This window comes from Siphateles boraxobius, unplaced genomic scaffold, assembly GCF_051911475.1.
Source record: "Siphateles boraxobius isolate OS27281-9 unplaced genomic scaffold, OSU_SipBor_1 1, whole genome shotgun sequence".
Taxonomy (NCBI): domain Eukaryota; kingdom Metazoa; phylum Chordata; class Actinopteri; order Cypriniformes; family Leuciscidae; genus Siphateles; species Siphateles boraxobius.
Window position 1 is genome coordinate 13,692,775 of NW_027508699.1, and position 19,726 is coordinate 13,712,500.

The following is a 19,726-nucleotide window of genomic DNA, read 5'->3' on the forward strand; positions in this document are numbered from 1 at the left end:
TTGTTACCAGCGAGCGAGTTAGGCTTTTATAATTACTTTCTGCTTTCAGCAGTGCAATTTTCTTACTGCCAGCCCATATTCAGCTTCAACATATGACAAGCAAATATTACTTTTATGAGTTATGAAGAAGATCTTTCAGTGCAATATCCAGACACAACTTGCTTACTAAGAGTATATTTATGTGTCTGTTCTGCAATACACACAAATAAGGAATAAAATAAGACAAATGAAAGATTAGAAGTTCTGTGTAGAATGTTTGAAAGCTGGATAAGTCATAAATCCAAAATAAACAAACTGGAATCTCTATTTTCCTAATAATAACTGGAATCTAAAAGCAAATTTCAAGCAGTTAATGTCACTGTCATGTTCATCTGTCCTGTTGTTTTTGGTTTCATCTGTCACAAGTCTTCCTTGTTCAGTTTTCCCGCTCCTCGTTTGTCTTCAGTTGTCTCCCCTGTTTCGTTAATCATCGTCATCTCTGTCACCTGTCATCTGTTCATCAGTGTCTGTATTTAGTTCCCTCTGTTTAGTCAGTCTTTGTCCCTTCTCGTCAGTATACCGTCAATGTTACCAGTCGTTGATGTTACTTTATTGTGCTACCTGCCTGCTAAGTTCTCTGTGAGTTATTGTTTATTAAAAATGTTTATATTAGAATCTTCTGCCTTCTCATCATCTTCCACCTGCACAAACCCTGACAGTTAAAGCTGACAGCGGGCGATGTTCTGTGTTAATATTCGGTAACACTTTAGAATACTGTTCCCTGATTATTGAATAACTACACAGGAACAAATGAGTAACACATTATTAACATTCTAGTAACTACTTTTAACTAACAAGCTACTGTGATACTAGAGTCCACAAAAAGTTAATAAAGAGTTATCATGCTTGTCAACCTGTATACAGTTCTTAGTAGTCCTTTTGGAGGTATGAAAATAGTAATGATTAGATAATAGTGATACCTCATTCAACTGAGCGCTATTGCTTACTAATTAGTTCATTAGAGTATCTTGTTAGTCAATAGTAGTTAGAATGTTAATATTGTGTTACTCAATTGTTCCTGTGTAGTTATTTATTAACGACGGAATAGTATTCTAAAGTGTTACCAATTAGTTTTAAAATAATTAATTTTGTTTCAATTTAACACTAGAAAAAATGAAAAAGGTACATTGAAAATAAAAGTATTATGCAATCATTTAAGACATTTCTCCTTATATTGAACCTTTTTGGCATAAAGGTTCTTTAAAATTGAGTCAAGAACCCTAGGGTTCTACATACAGTAGAACTTTTTTTCTAAGAGTGTATAATCTTCTGAGTTGTCAACCATGTACAACTCACTGCTCCCACTGTAATTGTGCGTTAGAGTGAATTTATTGATTACACACTAAATATTTGTACAGTGCATATTACAGTACTTTCAAGGCTGGATAATTTCTTTGCTTTGCATCATTTCATCTCAGCTGTAATGAGGCACTTGACGTGATTAACACAGCACATTGTCTCTGTCTTTCTTTCTGTTGTACTGTTCTTGTACAGTTGCCTTTCTTCTGTATTGTGCAGGTCACTGTCGACCTTGTCAAAGATTTGCATGTGCGACACCATCTCTAGAGTATTTGATGTGCAGTAGCAGTACATGTGACCTTGCTGTACTCCATGTTATCAGCTCACGTTTGAAAGATGTGCCTAAAGTCAACATTCTATCGACTGGTTTGGTCGATATTCAGTATATGGAATTGCATATGTAAGGGATAATGCCCAGTCAGCCGGTCTATGTGTCTTCATCTGTTTCTTTTTCATCTTCTTTGTCAGTTCCTTGTTGTTCTGAGCAAATATTCACAGAATGAAGGGTTAAAATAATGTTAGGTCTGAGGAATGTTACTTTTTTTATATAAAAATGGGGGAAATCTTGTAGTGAAATAAGTTATTAAAGTGTCCCTATTATTCTATTTTAAAGGTTACATTTTGCTTTCAAGGTCTCTGACATTATTTACATGCATGTATACACAGTGATACGAACAGTAACAATGGTATTGGTTTTATCGTATCGATTCAAGTCCTCATCCTTTTGAAGTGCATGTAAAGTGAAATTGCTTTCGCAGCGCAGAAAACAGCGTCTTCTCGACATGTCAACAACACAAACCAAACTCATCCAGTCTCAGCTACAACTAGTGTTTGAGGGCCGATCAAAGTAGATGTTGTTTGCTGACAGCCAATAGGCCGGCATTATGCAAATTTGTTACAAACCTAGGTAGGTTCGTCCAGGAAGTAAGACTGGAATTACTGACGACTCGTTTCAGGCAGTTCATAATCTGTTCTTTTTTTGGGAGACAATAACTCACACTTTTATCTTTGAAACTTTGCAGACATTTTACATTCACAAACAGCTGTATTTCACACAAAAGGTAATAATTATTTGAAAAAGCAAAGGGGCACTTAAAAGTATACATTTTTACCTCATTGAATTCAATATAAATTAAATTTGCATAATATTAATGTAAAGTGCCATCATGTATTGTGTAACATACCAAATTTCTCATTCAGGTTTTAATTAAATTGACTGTAAGATTATTTTTTGTGATAACATTTCATTCACAAGATTATGGGGCATACGACATGCGTCTTAAGATCATTTAATGAGAGGAGACTGTCTTTTCTTTTCCAGAGGCTGCACAGATGTGCTGTGCTGTGTGCTCTTCACCATTGTCATCGTCGGCTACATTGCACTGGGCACTGTGGGTAAGTGCTGCATCTGCTGTGTAGGAAATTACTGTAATCTTTTATTTTGTGAGATAAACAGGCTATGAGCCAGGCTAGATCATCAAAGAATCATAAGACGCACCATGTAAGCAAATACATGTTCCATGATAACAGGTGCAATATACTGTACAACGATTATTAAAAAAAAAAAAGAAAATCTGTAAAGATTTCTTTTTATGTTGTAAGCTTATTTAGCATCTATAACTGAATGCCAACAAGGGCTTATTTCCTGTGACAGGTTGAATAATTAATCATTATTGATTGATGACCTGATCTTTTTTTGTTAAAAAAAAAAACTGTGCAGTTGTGTTGTAAATGTTAGTTGTAGATAATGTTTTTACCTGCTTACCAAGGGCTACATGAATACGTTTTCCCACCCCAGACTATGTATGTTCAGGAAGCTACTTTGAAATTGTTGTTTGCCAAGTTGCTCATTATATAAATTACAGTCTAACTACCTTCTTTAACTTGTAGTTACAGTAAATGAATAAATAAAGTACAACTATAAGTATAAATTATATAAAAATAAGTTATAACTGTTAATAAAGTATTAATTGGAAACAGAGCCGTGTTTATTTGGTACAAAAATTAGAATTTTAGATAGGTAATAGTTGATACTAAATACAACTAATAAAACTAGTTGAAGCAAATCACTTGAACAGTTTTTCTGTTTTGTTCTGTTTTCCTTTTTGACTTCCCAACACTACATTTGAGAGAGCATGTTTTGTTATACCCTCACCTGGCTATAAATACAATGTGAAATAAATACAAAAAAAATCGCAGTGTGGCATTTCCCATGTAATGGTAGTAAAGGTCATGCCACACCACTTCTTATGGGAAAGAAATTGCTTGTTACTTGAAAAGCAACATTGTTTTTAAAACACCACTGGCATGCTAGTAAAAAGGTAATTTATGTTACTACCGTAAAACTTCTAATAATAGCCCGGGCTTTTATTTTCCCAAATCGTCGAACTGCACCGGCTTATATTTGAGACAGGCGCTCTCTCTCTCTCTGCTCGTTTGCGCCCTGTCAAGCGCGATCAAAAAAGGCTTTGGCGGGACACAACTTTGCTTTGGCGGCCGCCTAAAAGCACACTATCTGACTGGTTGTAGAAGATTAAATACAACCCGAAACTAAAAAACAGACCCGGCCTCTATTTGAAACCGGCCTTTATTTACCCAAACCTGTCGCCACACCAGGCGTGTAAAAGAGACAGGCGTCTATTTGGGACTCGGCTATTATTTGAAGTTTTACGGTAGTTAGTATCTATCTCCCCAAATCTTAATGAAGGTAGAGCTGCTCTATACAGTCAGTGTGGTGGTTTTAATGACTTTCTCTTATCCAGTGATTAAAATACTGATCTGCAGGGCCAGAAACCAACACGAGAACCTTTGATCAGATGAGGCGCCTTCCTCTAATTCTGAACCAAGTCCTCAAGAGAAAAACAAGCTTTAACAAGAACCCCACAGACTGCAGATGAATCAACACTCAACATATAAAGATGCCAAAGTGGGCGTTCTGTAGGCTACATAAAAGACCGAAAGGAGAGAGAGAGTGCCTCTCTTTCTGAGGAATATTTTTTGAGAATGAAGAGCAAACTCTGTGCATTACTTGTCAGCTCCTCTGATGTAAGATCATGCATGAATATTTTATGATGTTCAACTCCACCAGGAGCTCCTCCACAGTTCTTCCCATCCACTTCAAAGCGTGGCTAAAGTTAACGCTAATGCTAATACTACTCTATGCTTTTCTTACTGTGGAGAAGCTGATGCAAGAAGAATTGCCACAGGGATGGCTTTGTTCTAGATGCTGTTTATTTCAAGGACAAAAAAACCTTGGGCCAGAGTTCGGAAATGCCAGAATTTCGTCACATCAAATGATTTTGATCCTCATTCACATTAGCATTCTGGGGGATCATCCTGGGAGATTTACTGATATCAAGCACATTATTGTACTGTACATCCAGGCCTTGGTGCTGATGGCCACGCTGACACACACATGCCCTCACTGCAAATACTGATGGGGTTTCAAATGCATAAGTGATAAGCGAGGCAGGGGCACGGAGAGCCCTTGTTTGAAAAGCCCTCATACATAGATGCCCACTAGTTTCACAGCGTGATGTTCCCGCTGGAAGAGGAAATGAGTCACTTTGAAGGCTTGCTGTAGATGTACTGTAGGGTGCGGCTCCACCAGAGATGAGATAAGTACAGTGGCAAGACTTTTAATTGAGGCTACACTGTTTCTCCATGCATTGTTTGACTGACAACGTTTTTTATATTGTACACAATACAACTAGTTGAAACAAGTCCAAAAAATAGTGATGATCAGCATTTTTTGTTTTTTTGTTTTTTTGTTCTGTTTTTTGTGCTTTCTTGTGTTTTTTTTTGTTAGTTTTTAGCTTTTTTATGGTTTCCTGTGTTATTTGTTTTAATGTTTTTTTTGAGAGATATATTTTAGGATATGAAAAGTTTGAAATAACTAATAAAACTCAAAAACTAAGTCAAAAACTTAGTGATGATCAGCAGTTATTGTTTAGTTGTTTGTTGTGTTGTTCTGTTTTTTCGTGTTTCTTTTCTTGTTTGTTTTGTTTTAATTTTTTGTGTTTTTTTGTTGTTGTTTTTTATTTTGTTCATCTTTTTTTTGTGTGTTTCTTCTGAATTTGTTTTAATTTGTGGGTTTTTTTCTGTTTTCTTTTGTTTTGCTTTTGTGTGTTTTCTTCTGGCTTTGTTTTGTGTTTTTGTTTTTTGAGAGATACATACTAGGCACTACCCATGGAAGCTTGTTTCCGACACAGAATAAAACATTTAAAAAGATAATTGCGACTTTTTATCTCAGAATTGCAAGTTTAAATCTCGCAATTCTGACTTTATTTCTGAAAAAAGAAGAAATTTTTTTTGGCGGAAAGAAGCTTCCATATCCACCAGATATGATATACATTTATGATAACTAATAAAACCTTTAAAAAAAATTAAAAACTTAGCGATGATCAGCAGTTATTGTGTAGTTCTTTTTCCCTGTTTTTTTCTGTTCCTTCTGTTTTGTGTTTCTTTTTTTTCTTTTGCTTGTATTTTTGTGTTTTCTGAATTTTTTTTTTTTTCTCTGTTTTCTTTTGTTTTTTGTGTGTTTTCTTCTGGCTTTGTTTTGTGTGTTTTTTTTAAATATACATATATATTTTTTTAGAAAGAGATTTTAGGCTCCACTAGATATGAGATAAGTGCAGTGGCTTTGAGTTTTCACTAAGGTTGGTCTGGTTCTCCAAACATGGCTATGAACACAATGACAAGTCAAGCCGCACCTCCATTGAACGCCTCACATCCTGACTCACAATCTGCAAAGTTCTCCATCACTCAGATCCCTCCATGAACAGCATGTAGCACGCTGGTCCAGCCCCATTGTGCAGGGTCTGTGCAGACACTAATGGGAAGCAATAATGCTATGACTTCATATTGCCTCTGGCAGATCAATGATGTCACCCCTGTAAGAGTTGCCCCTCCCCCTCCCAAAAAAGACCACTCAAATCTCCCTCCGCTACTGGCAGAAGATGAAATCACCTATGACATCACCCTCATGTTGCTCATTGTGGTTAAGGCGTCCTAATATGTATTGGAGTATAAAGAGCTTCACTTTGAAATATTCATTGTGTGATGTATTTTTTGCATAACTTTGCTACTAGTATTTTTTTGCATGCATGTTCTGGCACTTTTTTAAGGTCAAAAGTTGTCTCTGCAGCTTAATTCTAGCATTAAAGCGAGGCATTGTGGCGTGAATCTCATTTCACAGCTCTTTGAAATACAGTCCCTCTAATAGCCTTTGCTCAGCAGGTTGCTTCACATGGAGCTGTAGCATGCAGAGATGTTGAGTTGTTTTTCAGTTTCATTCAGTACAATTTTCAGATGACAGAAATCATTTTGCCTTGTGAGCAGAGAAATAGCATCTTTAGTACCTTATATAGCAGCCTGTAGAATGTAGATGGCTATTACGTCAACAGATGTCTCTGTGAATTAACTTTTTTTTGTTTTTTTTTTTTGTTTTTTTGTGTGTGAGTTGATTGTTGAAAAATGTCAGGGACAGATGTGGCACAGTAGTTTAATTTTGCAAATTACAACTCGGCTTCAAATTGATATCAAAGAGACTTTTATACTAGGTTGTTTCTATAGTGACTTCATCCTAAAAGAGCACTGGAATCAATTATTCTCCAGTTATACTCGAATGGATTTAATCATCCTGAATACTGTCATATAAACAAGGGTCTCAGAAGTCATTAATATGCGCTCATGAGATATGTATTAGATAGTTGGTTACTTTATAGGTCCCTGAAGTGAAAGTTTGTGGTGTGTCCTGTTAAATGCTGGTCTGCTACAATCTAATACAGCATTATGTAACCAAAGTGTAGACTTAGAGAATGATAGCAAGGGCTGAGAGGGGCATTTGAGCTGTTTTATTTCCCTGATGAAAATTCAATATTTCATTATACACTATGATCCCTGTAAAGATCATTTCCTCTTTAATTAATTCACTTAATTATGTCTCCTCTTTGTTGTAGCATGGATTCACGGGGACCCAAGGAAAGTCATTTACCCCACGGACAGCACGGGTCAGTTCTGTGGACAGAAGGGCACACCCAATGCGTAAGTGCCAGAAACACCACCAGCCAATCATAAGCTTTGGGGGGAAGGGCCAAAATGCACCAATCCAATTAGCCATGTAATACCTGAATGATACCAGAATACTCTGATTATTACACATAACTGTACCTTCCATTTCCATTCGTGTATTTATTTATCATACCCAAAGCCCAAAAAATTTATCCTTAAGCCTTCGAAAATTTACATTGCTTGCTTTTGTGCCGAATTCCCTTTTGTGATGTTTTGTGTTGATTGGCAGCACATAACCTTGGGGAAAATAAAGAAATGCTCATTAGAGGAGCTGGGACTCGCTGATAAGAGTGTTAGTTATGTACAGCCGAAGTGTGAGAGATGTTTACTCTTTGGTGGATTGGAAGCATTTGGATCTGTGCAGTTCATAATTAGGAGATGTGATGCCCTCAGTGGATTATGGGATTATGGGTATAGTGGGAATCTGACACAAGCCTTTAATACTTTTCCTTGCCCAGACAAAATTATTGGATACTGGGTTTTTATCTGTATATCATAAAACTTTATCTCAGCATTTCAGTTATTCAGCAGGCTGGAGAACACTGATTATTTAGTGTTGAATTAGGGTTATATGTTGTGATTTACAAAGCAACAATGAGAGGAGTTTTATTACCGTGTGATAAGCACTGCAACTGAATGTTTGGAGTGGAAAGCTGCTTAAAACATTGATTTAACCCCCATAGACACAGCCGAATAGCTCCACTGACACCTACTGGCAAAATACTGCCATTTTCATACTATAATTCCTTTTCCTTTGTAGAAAGAAAGCCATATTATTCTACTTCAACATACTGAAATGTGCCAGTCCTGCTGTCCTGATAAACCTCCAGTGCCCTACTACTCAGGTAATACACTTGTTCATCACTAATACTGTCATTGTACTTCTAATTCTGCTTCCGCTGAACTTATTTTTTTTGTCTAAATAACCTGAACTGTTTCTAGATGTGTGTTTCCAAGTGCCCAGATCGATTCGCAACGTACACAGATATGCAGCTCCATTATAGATTCAACAAGAGCCACTGGGATTATTATAAACAGTTCTGCAAGCCAGGCTTCAATAACCCTAAAAAGGTAAATCACACGGGCATGCTGAAGAGTTGCTTTGAACTCAATAAATGCACAATACCAATTAGATTTAACGAACTGAAAAGAGCTCGATATAATTCTGTTGATGTTAACTGTAATAGCAATCTATCCCTTCTGTGTGTTTTCAGAAGGCGCTGTGACAAATTTATAAGGCTATAAAACTTTCAGGATATGTTATAGTTTATTAAATTGAGCGAATAGATACCTTTGAGAGGAGATCTCCGCTGCAGTACATGTCGCAGACTGCACTTACATTTGAGAAGATACCAGTCTGCAAAAGTTGGGTGTTTGAAAATTGTTAATCAAATCCCTCCAAAACTGATTTCTCTGATCTATATTATCCATGTTCATTTTATAGCTGTGTATTCTGTAAAAGATGTCTAATTTGTGTCTTTTTTCATTTCTAGAAGTATCTGAGAAATATTCTCGATTTATGTTTCTATTTTGCCGCTTAATATTTGTGTAGAAACTTTTTCAGGATTCTTTGATGAATAGAAGGTAAAAAGAAAGGCCTTTATTTTAAACGCAAACCATTGTGGTATTGCTTAATAAAAGTATGTATTTCTTTAATGTATTACTTAAACTTTTAAACAATAATGTAAATATTTCCAATTATAAAACGTTTAGTTCCAACCCTTGATTCTGATTGGTCAATAGTTGTGTTTTATTAACGATAAAACACGCTATGCCGCTTCAACCAACGGTTCTATGTATCACTACACAAACACCCCTAGCAACCTCCCTTAGCAACTTAAACACATGTTTGATCTCATTGATATTGTTCATTAAAGCTAGAGTAGAGTATTGTGAGGGTTCGAATAAGCGAGTGTACCTGCATTTACAATAGACATAGCATTTTCCTTCAGGTCAGTCCCATATTCATTCTGTTTGAATGTCCGCTGCAATATCTTGTCCTTTTAACAGTTAAGGGGTTTTCCGGTGCCTTAGTCATTTGTCAGTTGCGTCATCCTTCTCCGTGATCACAAAATTGAGTCCTTTCAATGTAAAAGTCTTCTCTGCTGACTGACTGACTCACTCAAAGTTTGAGTTTATAATAATTATTAACCGCTTCCCTTCGCGTCGTGCCTAACAACGCCCTTCAGGCGATACAGCTGAAGCCTCTCTTATTCACGATACAGCACAGCCTCTCGTACCTTAGTGCTTATATCCATTATACTGTATCTCACCAGCTTTAGAAGTGCAACTTCTGAGCAATAAATGTTCCTCTGAGTGTCTTTATGAATGCATTTAGACTAGGACAACCCTTTGGAAAAGCTTTTATATTTTGGGAGCACTGCCTTAGCATCTGTTTAGTTCTGTTTTTCAGAAGGGAGTGAGTTGTTTTCTGACAAGAATAAATCCACAGGCTCTTTCAGGGCCTTTAAGACATCATTCTCAAGAGCCATTTTGGCTGCTGGAGGGTTGTTTTTCTGTATAAGTGAGTAACGTTAGTGAACTTTACCTTAAAGAATTGTATGCTCCAACTGATGTCAGACTGATGGTTTTTCACTGGTTATGTCTTTTCTTCTAATGTTCATACCCATAATGTATGTAAATGGGTCCTCAGAAAAGCGAGGAGTCATTTATCAAATTACTGACTAACATTGATAGAGTTGTATGCTGTCATACAGTGGAATTGTTTAAGGAAAGCTCTTTTCTTTATTGCAGTCTGTGACACAAGTGCTGCGAGATGAGGACTGTCCATCCATGATAGTGCCAAGCCGACCATGTAAGCGCAATGTGTGTGTGTCCTGGTAAACCCAAAATGTCCCCACAAGGATGGCAATATCCAAAATCCTTGTCCTTGTTGGGACATTTTTTTTGGTCCCCATGAGGAAAACAGCTTATACATCACACTAAGTGATGTTTTTTGAAAATGTAAAAATGCCTAAAGTTTTCTGTACTGGGTGGGGTTAGGGGTAGATTAAGGGTTAGGGAATAGAATATACAGTTCGTTCAGTATATCTTTGTCTATACCATGTGTGTATGTGTGCTATGTAGAAAGTCTATGGTATGCCCCCATTTTGATAACAAAGTAAATGTTTGGGTCAAGCTCCCTTTTGAGTGGAACTCAATGCTGTGTCATGGCGTTCACGCTATAGGGGGAATGCTCCTGTGTGAGCTGATGTCTGAAGCATGTGGCTAAACATCCCAATCTGATTGGCTGAATGTATGGACATTGTGTCGTGATGTAGCGTAGCACGTCTCCAAGTACATTAATAGATGCCATAAATGCATTTCGACAGTTTCCTTTTTCTCAAGGGATGAGGGGCAAGCCCCTGCAAGGGCTCGCCAGAACTGAGTTTGCCGCCTCCTTGTTGTTCCCGTCTGGTCGGCTCGAGTTTGGTTTGTGGACCTAGTGTCTCTTCTAGACGGCCTCCCCTGGGAGATCCCAATCTGGAGAAATCCTCTCTCTCAGATGACGATATTTAATCCTCGGCCGGAGATCTGGAAGCATTAGGCCTGGCCCCTGAGGGGTACAAGCTCATACAGTCTGGTCTTTTGGCTGAAGTCACTGAGACAAGTTGTATGCCCTGAAATGGCAACTTTTTGTAACATGGTGTGGACAACATGAGGTTGGTCCAGTGCTGGAGTTCCTTCAAGAACGTACCTACATCCACCTTAAATGTCTTTGTGGTTTGGTATTTCCGCTAGCCACATGCCCGGACGGAGCCTCGGTTGAGAGGCATGTTGGTGTCACGATTCTTGCATCTGCTAGTCGCAAGATCCCTCTTGGCAAGATACATAGCATTGGTCCTAGGAACCTTAACGGAAGCCCCTTTTGAGCCCTTGGAGTCGGTCTCAGAGAAAACTCTGACTCAAAGTGGCTCTGCTGTTAGCATTAACATTATTTAATAGAGTAGGAGACCTCCTTGCCTTTCATTAGCTTCCTCCTCCTTAGATTTTGCACCAGGTCACGGCAGAGTTATTTTGCACCCCAGACCGGACTATTTTGCACCCCTGACCTCTAGGGTTCTCAACTCACTCCCCTAGGAGTGTAGTGTCTTCATAATATTTTTTTGAGGGGTTTACCTTTACAGGGTGTTTGTGATGCAGCAGGCTGCTCCTCTTCACACACAGTCATCAGGTTCATTAGTTTGGACACAGATTCAACCCCAGGGGCCAGTTGGATAAATATAGCAATTATGTTAAGACAATGACTATGTTTACATGTGCACCAATAATGCTATTAATAATCAGAGTAAGATCTTAATCACAGTAAGATGTTTACATGACACAAGCAGAACTCTTCACTCCAGTTTACATTTTTATTATTTGGATTATTTGATTATAAGTGTGCCAAAATCTCATTATAACGCATGATGAGAGTGCATGTAAACACCATGTGACCCAATAGCAGTTAGTCAGGGGCAGTCAGTCTTACTTTTCAGTATCCAATTCGGCCAATCTACATTTTTATGTTACTGACTTAAAAAAGTTATGAACAGTCTAAAAGAAAATAAAGGATGACTACATTTACATTTATTCATTTAGCTGACGCTTTTACCCAAAGCAACTTACAATTGCTATATTTCAGAGGTCGCACGCCTCTGGAGCAACTAGGGGTTAAGTGTCTTGCTCAGGGACACAATGGTGTCTCACAGTGGATTCGAACCCGGGTCTCTCACACCAGAGGCATGTGTCTTATCCACTGCGCCATCACCACCCAACTTTTAAGACTAGTCCTAGCGGTCTATACAACTGTCCTGTATCCTTCAGGGTTGACCCAAATCCAGTCTGTGCTCAACAAGCATCTGTGCCTATACAAAGCCTTGTAGGTGTTCCCATAGCGTCAACGCCAAACGCAGTGTCGAGTTCCACCCAAAAGAGAACGTCTCAGGTTACGTGTGTAACCCAGTTCCCTGAGAAAGGAACAAGATGTTGCAAAACCCCGGCTATGCCTATGTGTCTTCTTCAGACGAATTGAATCTGTCGACATGCATTTCTGGCATCTCTTTATGGACAATATCTACGTCACAACGTCCATACGATCAGCCAATTAGATTGGCGCATTTAGCGGAAGCATTCCCCCCATAGCGTCAACACCATGACACAGCATTGAGTTCCCCTCTCAGGGAAGCAGGTTACATATGTAACCTGAGACATTTTGCCTACATTTTTGTAATCACGAGGGAGAAAGGTGAACTGCTTAATAAGCACACAGACTCTTGTTTTCATTGCTTTCTTGTCAGTATATGTCAATACAGTTGTAGTCAGAATTATTGGCACCCCTGGTAAATATGATCAAAGATGACTGTAAAAATAAATCTGCATTGATTATCCTTTTGATCTTTCATTCAAAAATTTGAAAAACTCTAACCTTGTATTGAAGTAGAAGAATTGAAAATGGGGGGGTGAATAAAATTATGAAATAAATGTTATTCTCCAAAACACATTGGCCATAATTATTGGCACCTTTTTATTAAATACTTGCAATCTCCTTTTGACAAGATAACAGCTCTGAGTTTTCTCCTATAATGCCTGATGAGTTTGGAGAACACCTGACAAAAGACCATTCCTCTCCAGATCTCTCCAGATCCTTCAGATTCACAAGTTCATGTTGGTGCTTTTCCTCTTCAGTTCACTCCACTCATAAACTAATAACATTTTCTATAGGGTTCAGGTCAGGGAAGTGGGACAGCCATGGCAGAAGCTTCATTTTGTGCTCAGTTACACATTTTAGTGTTGATTTTGATGTTTGTTTTGGATCGTTGTCCTGATGGAAGATCCAACCATGGCCCATTATAAGATTTCTAGCAAAGGCCGTCAGGTTTTAATCGTGTCTGACAACCGAATATGCTTCAGTTTGTTTTTGAATGAGCGAGGAGGATTTTTCTTGAACCCCTTCCAAACAACATGTGGTGATGTGGGGTTGTTTTATTTTATTTATTTATTTATTTATTTTTTAGGCTTTCTGACCCCAAGACTTAACTAACCTCTGCAATTCTCCATCTGTGATCCTTGGAGAGTCTTTGGCCACTCAAACTTTCCTCCTCGCCATGCATTAAGACAATATAGACAAACGTCCTCTTCCTGGCAGATTTGTAACATCTTTAGTTGTCTGAAACTTCATAATTATTGCCCTGATGGTGGAAATGGGAATTGTCAATGCTTTAGCTATTTTCTTTCAGCCACTTTCTATTTTGTGAAGCTCAACAATCTTTTGCTGCACATCAGAACAATATTCTTTGGTTTTACTCATTGTGATGGATGATTAAGGGAATTTGGCCTTTGTGTTTCCTCATGTTTATACTGTGAAACAGGAAGTCATAGCTACACAATTTCATGTTCCTAGTGTGCTAAAAAAAAATTAATGGGAATATACTTTTCTAGGGGTGCAAATAAGGCTGCTTAATCGTGTTTTGGAGAAAAACATTTATTTCATAATGTGATTTACCCCCCACTTTCAATTATTTTAATTCAATGAAAGGTTAGAGTTTTTCGAATTTTTGAATGAAAGATCAAAAGGATAAACAATGCAGATTTACTGTATTTTTACAGCCATTTTTAATCATATTTGCCAGGGGTGCCAATAATTCTGACCACAACTGTAAGTAAGTGGCAGGTTACATTTGAGCTAATATGGGCTAATTTGCATTGGAAATGAGTAGCTGTTTACTTAGGCTGTTTAGATTTTGAGTATCATTATTGTTTTTCCTTTAGCAGTTGATCATTCTTTTTTCCCTCACTTACATGAAAGTTTTACAGCGCTGCTTCCCAGACTTCATTACCAGAAATGGCACCCTAACAGTAGCTAACAAAACCGCTTTCAAAGATGCACTGGACACAGCCAGAAGTGTGACTGAACTTAGAGATGCAGCTAAGTATGTATATAATCTTCAATATTTAATGAGACAAAATGCTCTAGAAGTAGTTGATTCAATTGATGTGGTAAAAGCTTCTTTTTGGCAAGCTCTGAGCCCTTTATTATTTGATGTATTTTGTATGACTTGTGCTTACAAATACACATTTTCCCTGCAGTGGTATTACAAGTATCCATGAGGCCAAAGAGGTGGGAATGAAGATTGTGCAGGATTATGCCAGATGTTGGTACTGGATAGTGATGTAAGCAGCCTTTCATCTCAGTTATACTGTATACAGTACATTTACTGTGTTCAGTAGGTGAATCAAATTTAGTGAGATTTTCAAGTGAGCAATTATGAAGGATCAACATAAGTGAACAAAATGTTCTTTTGATTCCTACAATGAAAACAATATGGGTTTTGTCAGAATTTAGAAATTAGAAAATGCCGGGGAGTCTGGTTGAGGAACGACCACTCCCCGAGAAGACAAAGGACCTCTCTTGAAATTAACATTTGACTCTCTCTTGAGAAACCAGCATTCCTGAGTCAATCACCTCCCCCATGTTCTCTCTCACGCTGAGATCACCAGATATTCACCCACAAATCTATATGGTTTAATGTGAATAATTATCATACAGTATTATACATGTTTGGTATCATTCGAAATGTCTCAGCGCGACTGGTACAAATGTCTCATTCCCAAAGAAGTAAACAAAAAGGTAATAAAGTTCTTAAGAGTTTAGAGATAACTTGCACACAGAGAAGGGTGTGTCTTCAACTTTTTCTCTTTATCTCTGAGCATTTGATGTTATTGTATTGATTATCTTTGAACTGATTATGAAATTGCCATGATATATTTACCTGACATAATAAATTGTAACATTTGATTTTATTCTGAATTACTCAGAATATTATATTCTCAAGTAGATTAAGTGAAGTCGTTTGTTTCTGCAAATCTGCGTCCAGGGTTAAGTACATACTAGATCCCAGTTCAGATTGACCGTGATGCACATCTGGTGGGATACTAGATTCCTGACTAACTCCGTGATTTTAACTAAATTGTTATATATTCGCAAATAGGGGGCAAGATAAAAAATACTATTAAGGTAATGGCAAGCGTTAAAGCAGCATTATCTTAATGTACTAGTCATAACCTCTGGATATTGTTCTGGCTTTAACTAAGTTGTTATATGGGCGACTGTAGGGGGCTACATGGGTACTTTTTAATAATAGCAAGCATGTATGCGGCATTGTTAAACTGCTTTAGCCATAACCTCTGGTTATCTATCAGATTGGTGAGTTTGTGATCGTGAGATCCGCGTAAATGGCAGGCGCGAGCGTCGTAGCTGAGCGTCATAGCTGAGCGTTATAGCTTCCTAATGAACAAGTAAAATATGAAGTAAAGAGTTAAATAGAACAATCAAATGTATTGCTAAACTATTATATTAATTAGACCAATAACCAATTGGCAATCTAACCTAAATTCGAGGTCTTTGTAAAATGGAGTCAGATAAAAGCTTAAAGGGACTTAAATTACTTTACCACGCAGAAATACAGTAACTCCCAGAGAACTTTACCCATTCTATCGGATACCGTTATTGGACCGATTTAGACCGGCTTACAGTATCCATTCTCTTATAAACAAAAAGTAAAAAAATGCATATATGAAGATATTAATTTAAAGGATTAATTCATCCAGATATAATAAATATGATCCACATGTCATTCCAAACTTGTATGACTTAAGACAAAAGGAGGAATTTTGCAGAATGTTAAAGCTACTCCTTTCAGACTCGAGAAATTTAAAAAAAATGCCGGGCAGTCTGGTTGAGGAACAACCACTCCCTGAGAAGACAAAGGACCTTTCTGGAAATTAACATTTGATTCTCCCTTGTGAAATTAGCATCACCATTCGAGACTCAAGTCTCACCTAAGCATCATCCTAAATCTCTTTCCCTTGACCCCCCATTCCACTGTTCCTCCTCTCTCTCATGCTTAGATCACCTGAAATTCACCCAAGAATCTATATGGTTTAATGTGAATAATTATCATACAACACTATACATGTTTGGTATCATTTGGAATGTCTCAGTGTGACTGGTAGGTCTCATCTCCACAGAATTAAATTACTTTGCCACAAAAGACAGTAACAAGCAGACACCATCACCAGTTCTATCGGAAACCGCCATTGGACCTACAGACGGGCTTACTTTTCCATACAACATCAAATATATTTGTATTTTTGGTTGAACTGTGCCTTTAATGTGGTACATATAAATTATAATTAAAAACCAATGAAGGAGTAATTGTTATTTGTAATAATCTTTGAAATGTGTGTGTTGCCATATAGAAATGCTATATCTCTGTTCTCATGAGTTTCTCAATGTGACAGAGGGCTGATCATAGCGCTGGTCATCAGTCTGATCTTCATCTTGCTGCTGCGATTCACCGCAGGCTTCCTCCTCTGGTTCATCATCATCGCTGTTATCCTGCTCGTGGCCTACGGTCAGTATTTACAGTATATATATAAAAAAAAAGATTTTTGAAAGAAATTAATACTTTTATTCATAGGCCTATTATATTATTAAATTGATCAAAAGTGACATTCAAGACATTTATAATGCTACAAAAAAATCTATTTCAAATAAATGCTGTTCTTTTGAACTTTCTATTCATCAAAGAATCTTATATATATATATATATATATATATATATCATGTTTTCCACAAAAATATTAAGCAGGAATTGATTTCAACATTGATGATAATAAGAAATGTTTCTTGAGCACCAAATCAGCATATTAGAATGATTTATGAAGGATCATGTTACACTAATTGTCAACAAACATCCAAAAAAGGAGGCAAAAACAGCCAGCACAACATGGCTTATACTTACCAAGTCAGGGCACCAGACTGTGACCAAATAGTTGCATTTCGTGACCTTTTTTCCTGCAAGTGCGAATAAAATTTTGTTAGAGGTTGCACTAGTGCGACCACTGCATGTTGCATATGAGAAACTTAAAACTGTAAACGAAACAAAAGTGTAATGAAAGCGCGCTACTCATTTAAGCTGAGCAGAACAGACTGTTTTTCAGCTTTGACCAACAGTAGACAGCTCAGCGGGAGCTCAGAGCAGGTACAATTTATTACAATTAAAGGTACAATTTATAAGTTATTCTTAATGTGAAGACCAAAAAAAAAACATTATTTGTTCATCCTTCAAAAATTGTCCCTATTTGTAAAACTAAAAGTTTCAAAATGTAGGAAAACTAACACTTTTATTTAAACTTTTATTAAAAAATAGAAAGACATGAAATTACCTCTGTAACCATCCAAATCTTATGAAAAACAAAAACTTTTTTTTTTAATTGCAACTGAATTACACAGGAAGCGAGTAAAGAGCGCTCCTTTTATAATCTCTAAAGCTGTTGGTCAGTTCAGAACTATACTATAGAAGTGCTACCAAATCAGGCGCTGGTGACACCATCTGTAGAACTAGAGCCCTGCAAGTCATAATGACAACATATGCTGTGTAATGACTTTGCCTATTTAACATCACAATCACTTGTGCCAACTGTGTTAACTCTGGCAGTGTTTGTGTAACTTAACTGCAGCTCTGAACATAAATTAACATTATTTCTGGGTTACTACAGTGAGTATTTTCCGTTATAACAGCCATAAATTATGAAATGGTTATCAGATGTTGACTATCAAGAATAATTACAAACAAGGTTGTCGAGAAATCAAATTTGCATGTAATTACATTTAATTCATCACAATAATTTTTTTAATTAAATTAAATCACATTTCACAGATAATTAATATCTCAAGCCCAAAATTGTGTAGAACATAATCAGATTTTTTCATCTGGATTTACTGAATATCTGTTCTGCGCAATATGAAACAGGTCATTTGTTGGGATATTGTGGTGTGAAACGCATCCTTCTCTTGTTTGCAGGTATCTGGCACTGTTACTGGGAGTTCACTTTTCTCAGGAAGACCCCCGGAACGGACGTCACTATCTCTGACATCGGCTTCCAGACTGACCTCCACGTCTACTTACAACTCAGTCAGACATGGCTAGTCTTCAGTAAGAGATTCGATACTCTTCAGTATTTACTGCACTTCGTGGCTTTGAATTTCTGCGTTACTCCTTGTTTCATGTGTTCTTCTGTTCCTCTTAGTGGTGACTCTGGGTTTGACTGAAGTCTCCATAGTCTTAATACTCATATTCCTGAGAAAGCGGGTTCGCATTGCTATCGCTCTGCTCAGAGAGGGCAGCAGGTGAGTCTCGGTTTGTATCTCTGTCTGACTTCATGTGTGTGCTGTGCAGAGAGAATAACAGTGTGTGTGTGTGTGTGTGTGTGTGTGTGTGTGTGTGTGTGTGTGTGTGTGTGTGTGTGTGTGTGTGTGTGTGTGTGTGTGTGTGTGTGTGTGTGTGTGTGTGTGTGTGTGTGTGTGTGTGTGTGTGTGTCTCTCTGCAGGGCCATCAGTTACATCATGTCCGCTCTGTTCTACCCCATCATCACCTTTGTGCTTCTGGCCATCTGTATCGCCTACTGGGCCATGACTGCACTGTATCCTCTTCATTTACTGTTGCACAACACTCAAAACCTTTAAAGGGATAGTTCACTCAAAAATGAAAATTCTGTCATCATTTACTCACCCTTAAGTTGTTCCAAACCTGTAATATTCTTCTGCTGAACACAAAGAAAATAATTTGAAAAGTTTGGGAAACCAAACAGTGAAAAAATGGAGAAAAAATATAAACTATGGAAGTCAATGGGGTCCAGCAACTGTTTGGGTCCTGACATTCTTCAAAAGATCTTCTTTTGTGTTCAGAAGAAGAAAGACATTTCATACAGGTTTGGAATAACAATAGGGTGAGTAAATGATGACAGAAATTACATTTTTGGGTCTAGTGGTGAGGTTGCGAATTGCAGGAGTTACGGTGACTGACAGGAAAAGATATCATCGACTGAGACAGCAGAGGTTAGGTTTCTTTACAAAGATAAATTAAGAAATGATGTTTACTTAATTATTCAGTAAAACGATGTTATAGCAAAAATCTTTGTTACTTGTTCATCATCGTGTCAGTGTTTTATTCTCTGACTTTAGCTAGCTTCCTTGAATGAAGAACAATATAGTGACGAAACGCGTTTGTCCGTTTAGGGCTACTGTAGAAACATCAATGTAAGGGGACCCGCGGTGTATGTAGATAGAAATGGCTCATTCGAAGGTTATAAAAACATAACGGTTCATTATGTAAGGTCTTCATGCACCACTGAAACATAGCCTAGTTATGTATATGATATTGCATTTCTGTCAAGAGAATCTCCTAAATATTACACAATGCACCTTTAAAAGAATGATACACACTGACTAGATGCACTTGAAGGTTTGTTTTTTGGTATTGTAACAGCTAAT

At 37.4% G+C, this 19,726-nt stretch overlaps 2 protein-coding genes across 2 annotated transcripts in view; one reads left to right on the forward strand and one right to left on the reverse strand.

The window, feature by feature from the left end:
- The window catches only part of slc44a5a (solute carrier family 44 member 5a), a 94,095-nt gene that overhangs the window by 67,500 nt on the left and 6,869 nt on the right, over positions 1 to 19,726 (forward strand). Inside the window, exons 3-13 of the mRNA XM_077217840.1 lie at positions 2,660 to 2,733; positions 7,299 to 7,383; positions 8,171 to 8,255; positions 8,353 to 8,481; positions 10,165 to 10,225; positions 14,198 to 14,321; positions 14,479 to 14,562; positions 16,693 to 16,805; positions 18,258 to 18,389; positions 18,484 to 18,583; positions 18,784 to 18,876. Of these exons, the coding sequence (XP_077073955.1) occupies positions 2,660 to 2,733; positions 7,299 to 7,383; positions 8,171 to 8,255; positions 8,353 to 8,481; positions 10,165 to 10,225; positions 14,198 to 14,321; positions 14,479 to 14,562; positions 16,693 to 16,805; positions 18,258 to 18,389; positions 18,484 to 18,583; positions 18,784 to 18,876 (1,080 nt within the window). The remainder of the gene's footprint in view (positions 1 to 2,659; positions 2,734 to 7,298; positions 7,384 to 8,170; positions 8,256 to 8,352; positions 8,482 to 10,164; positions 10,226 to 14,197; positions 14,322 to 14,478; positions 14,563 to 16,692; positions 16,806 to 18,257; positions 18,390 to 18,483; positions 18,584 to 18,783; positions 18,877 to 19,726) is intronic.
- tceanc2 (transcription elongation factor A (SII) N-terminal and central domain containing 2) overlaps positions 397 to 19,726 on the reverse strand; it is a 144,853-nt gene continuing 125,523 nt past the window's right edge. Inside the window, exon 5 of the mRNA XM_077218470.1 lies at positions 397 to 413. The gene's annotated coding sequence lies outside the window, so the exon portion shown is untranslated. The remainder of the gene's footprint in view (positions 414 to 19,726) is intronic.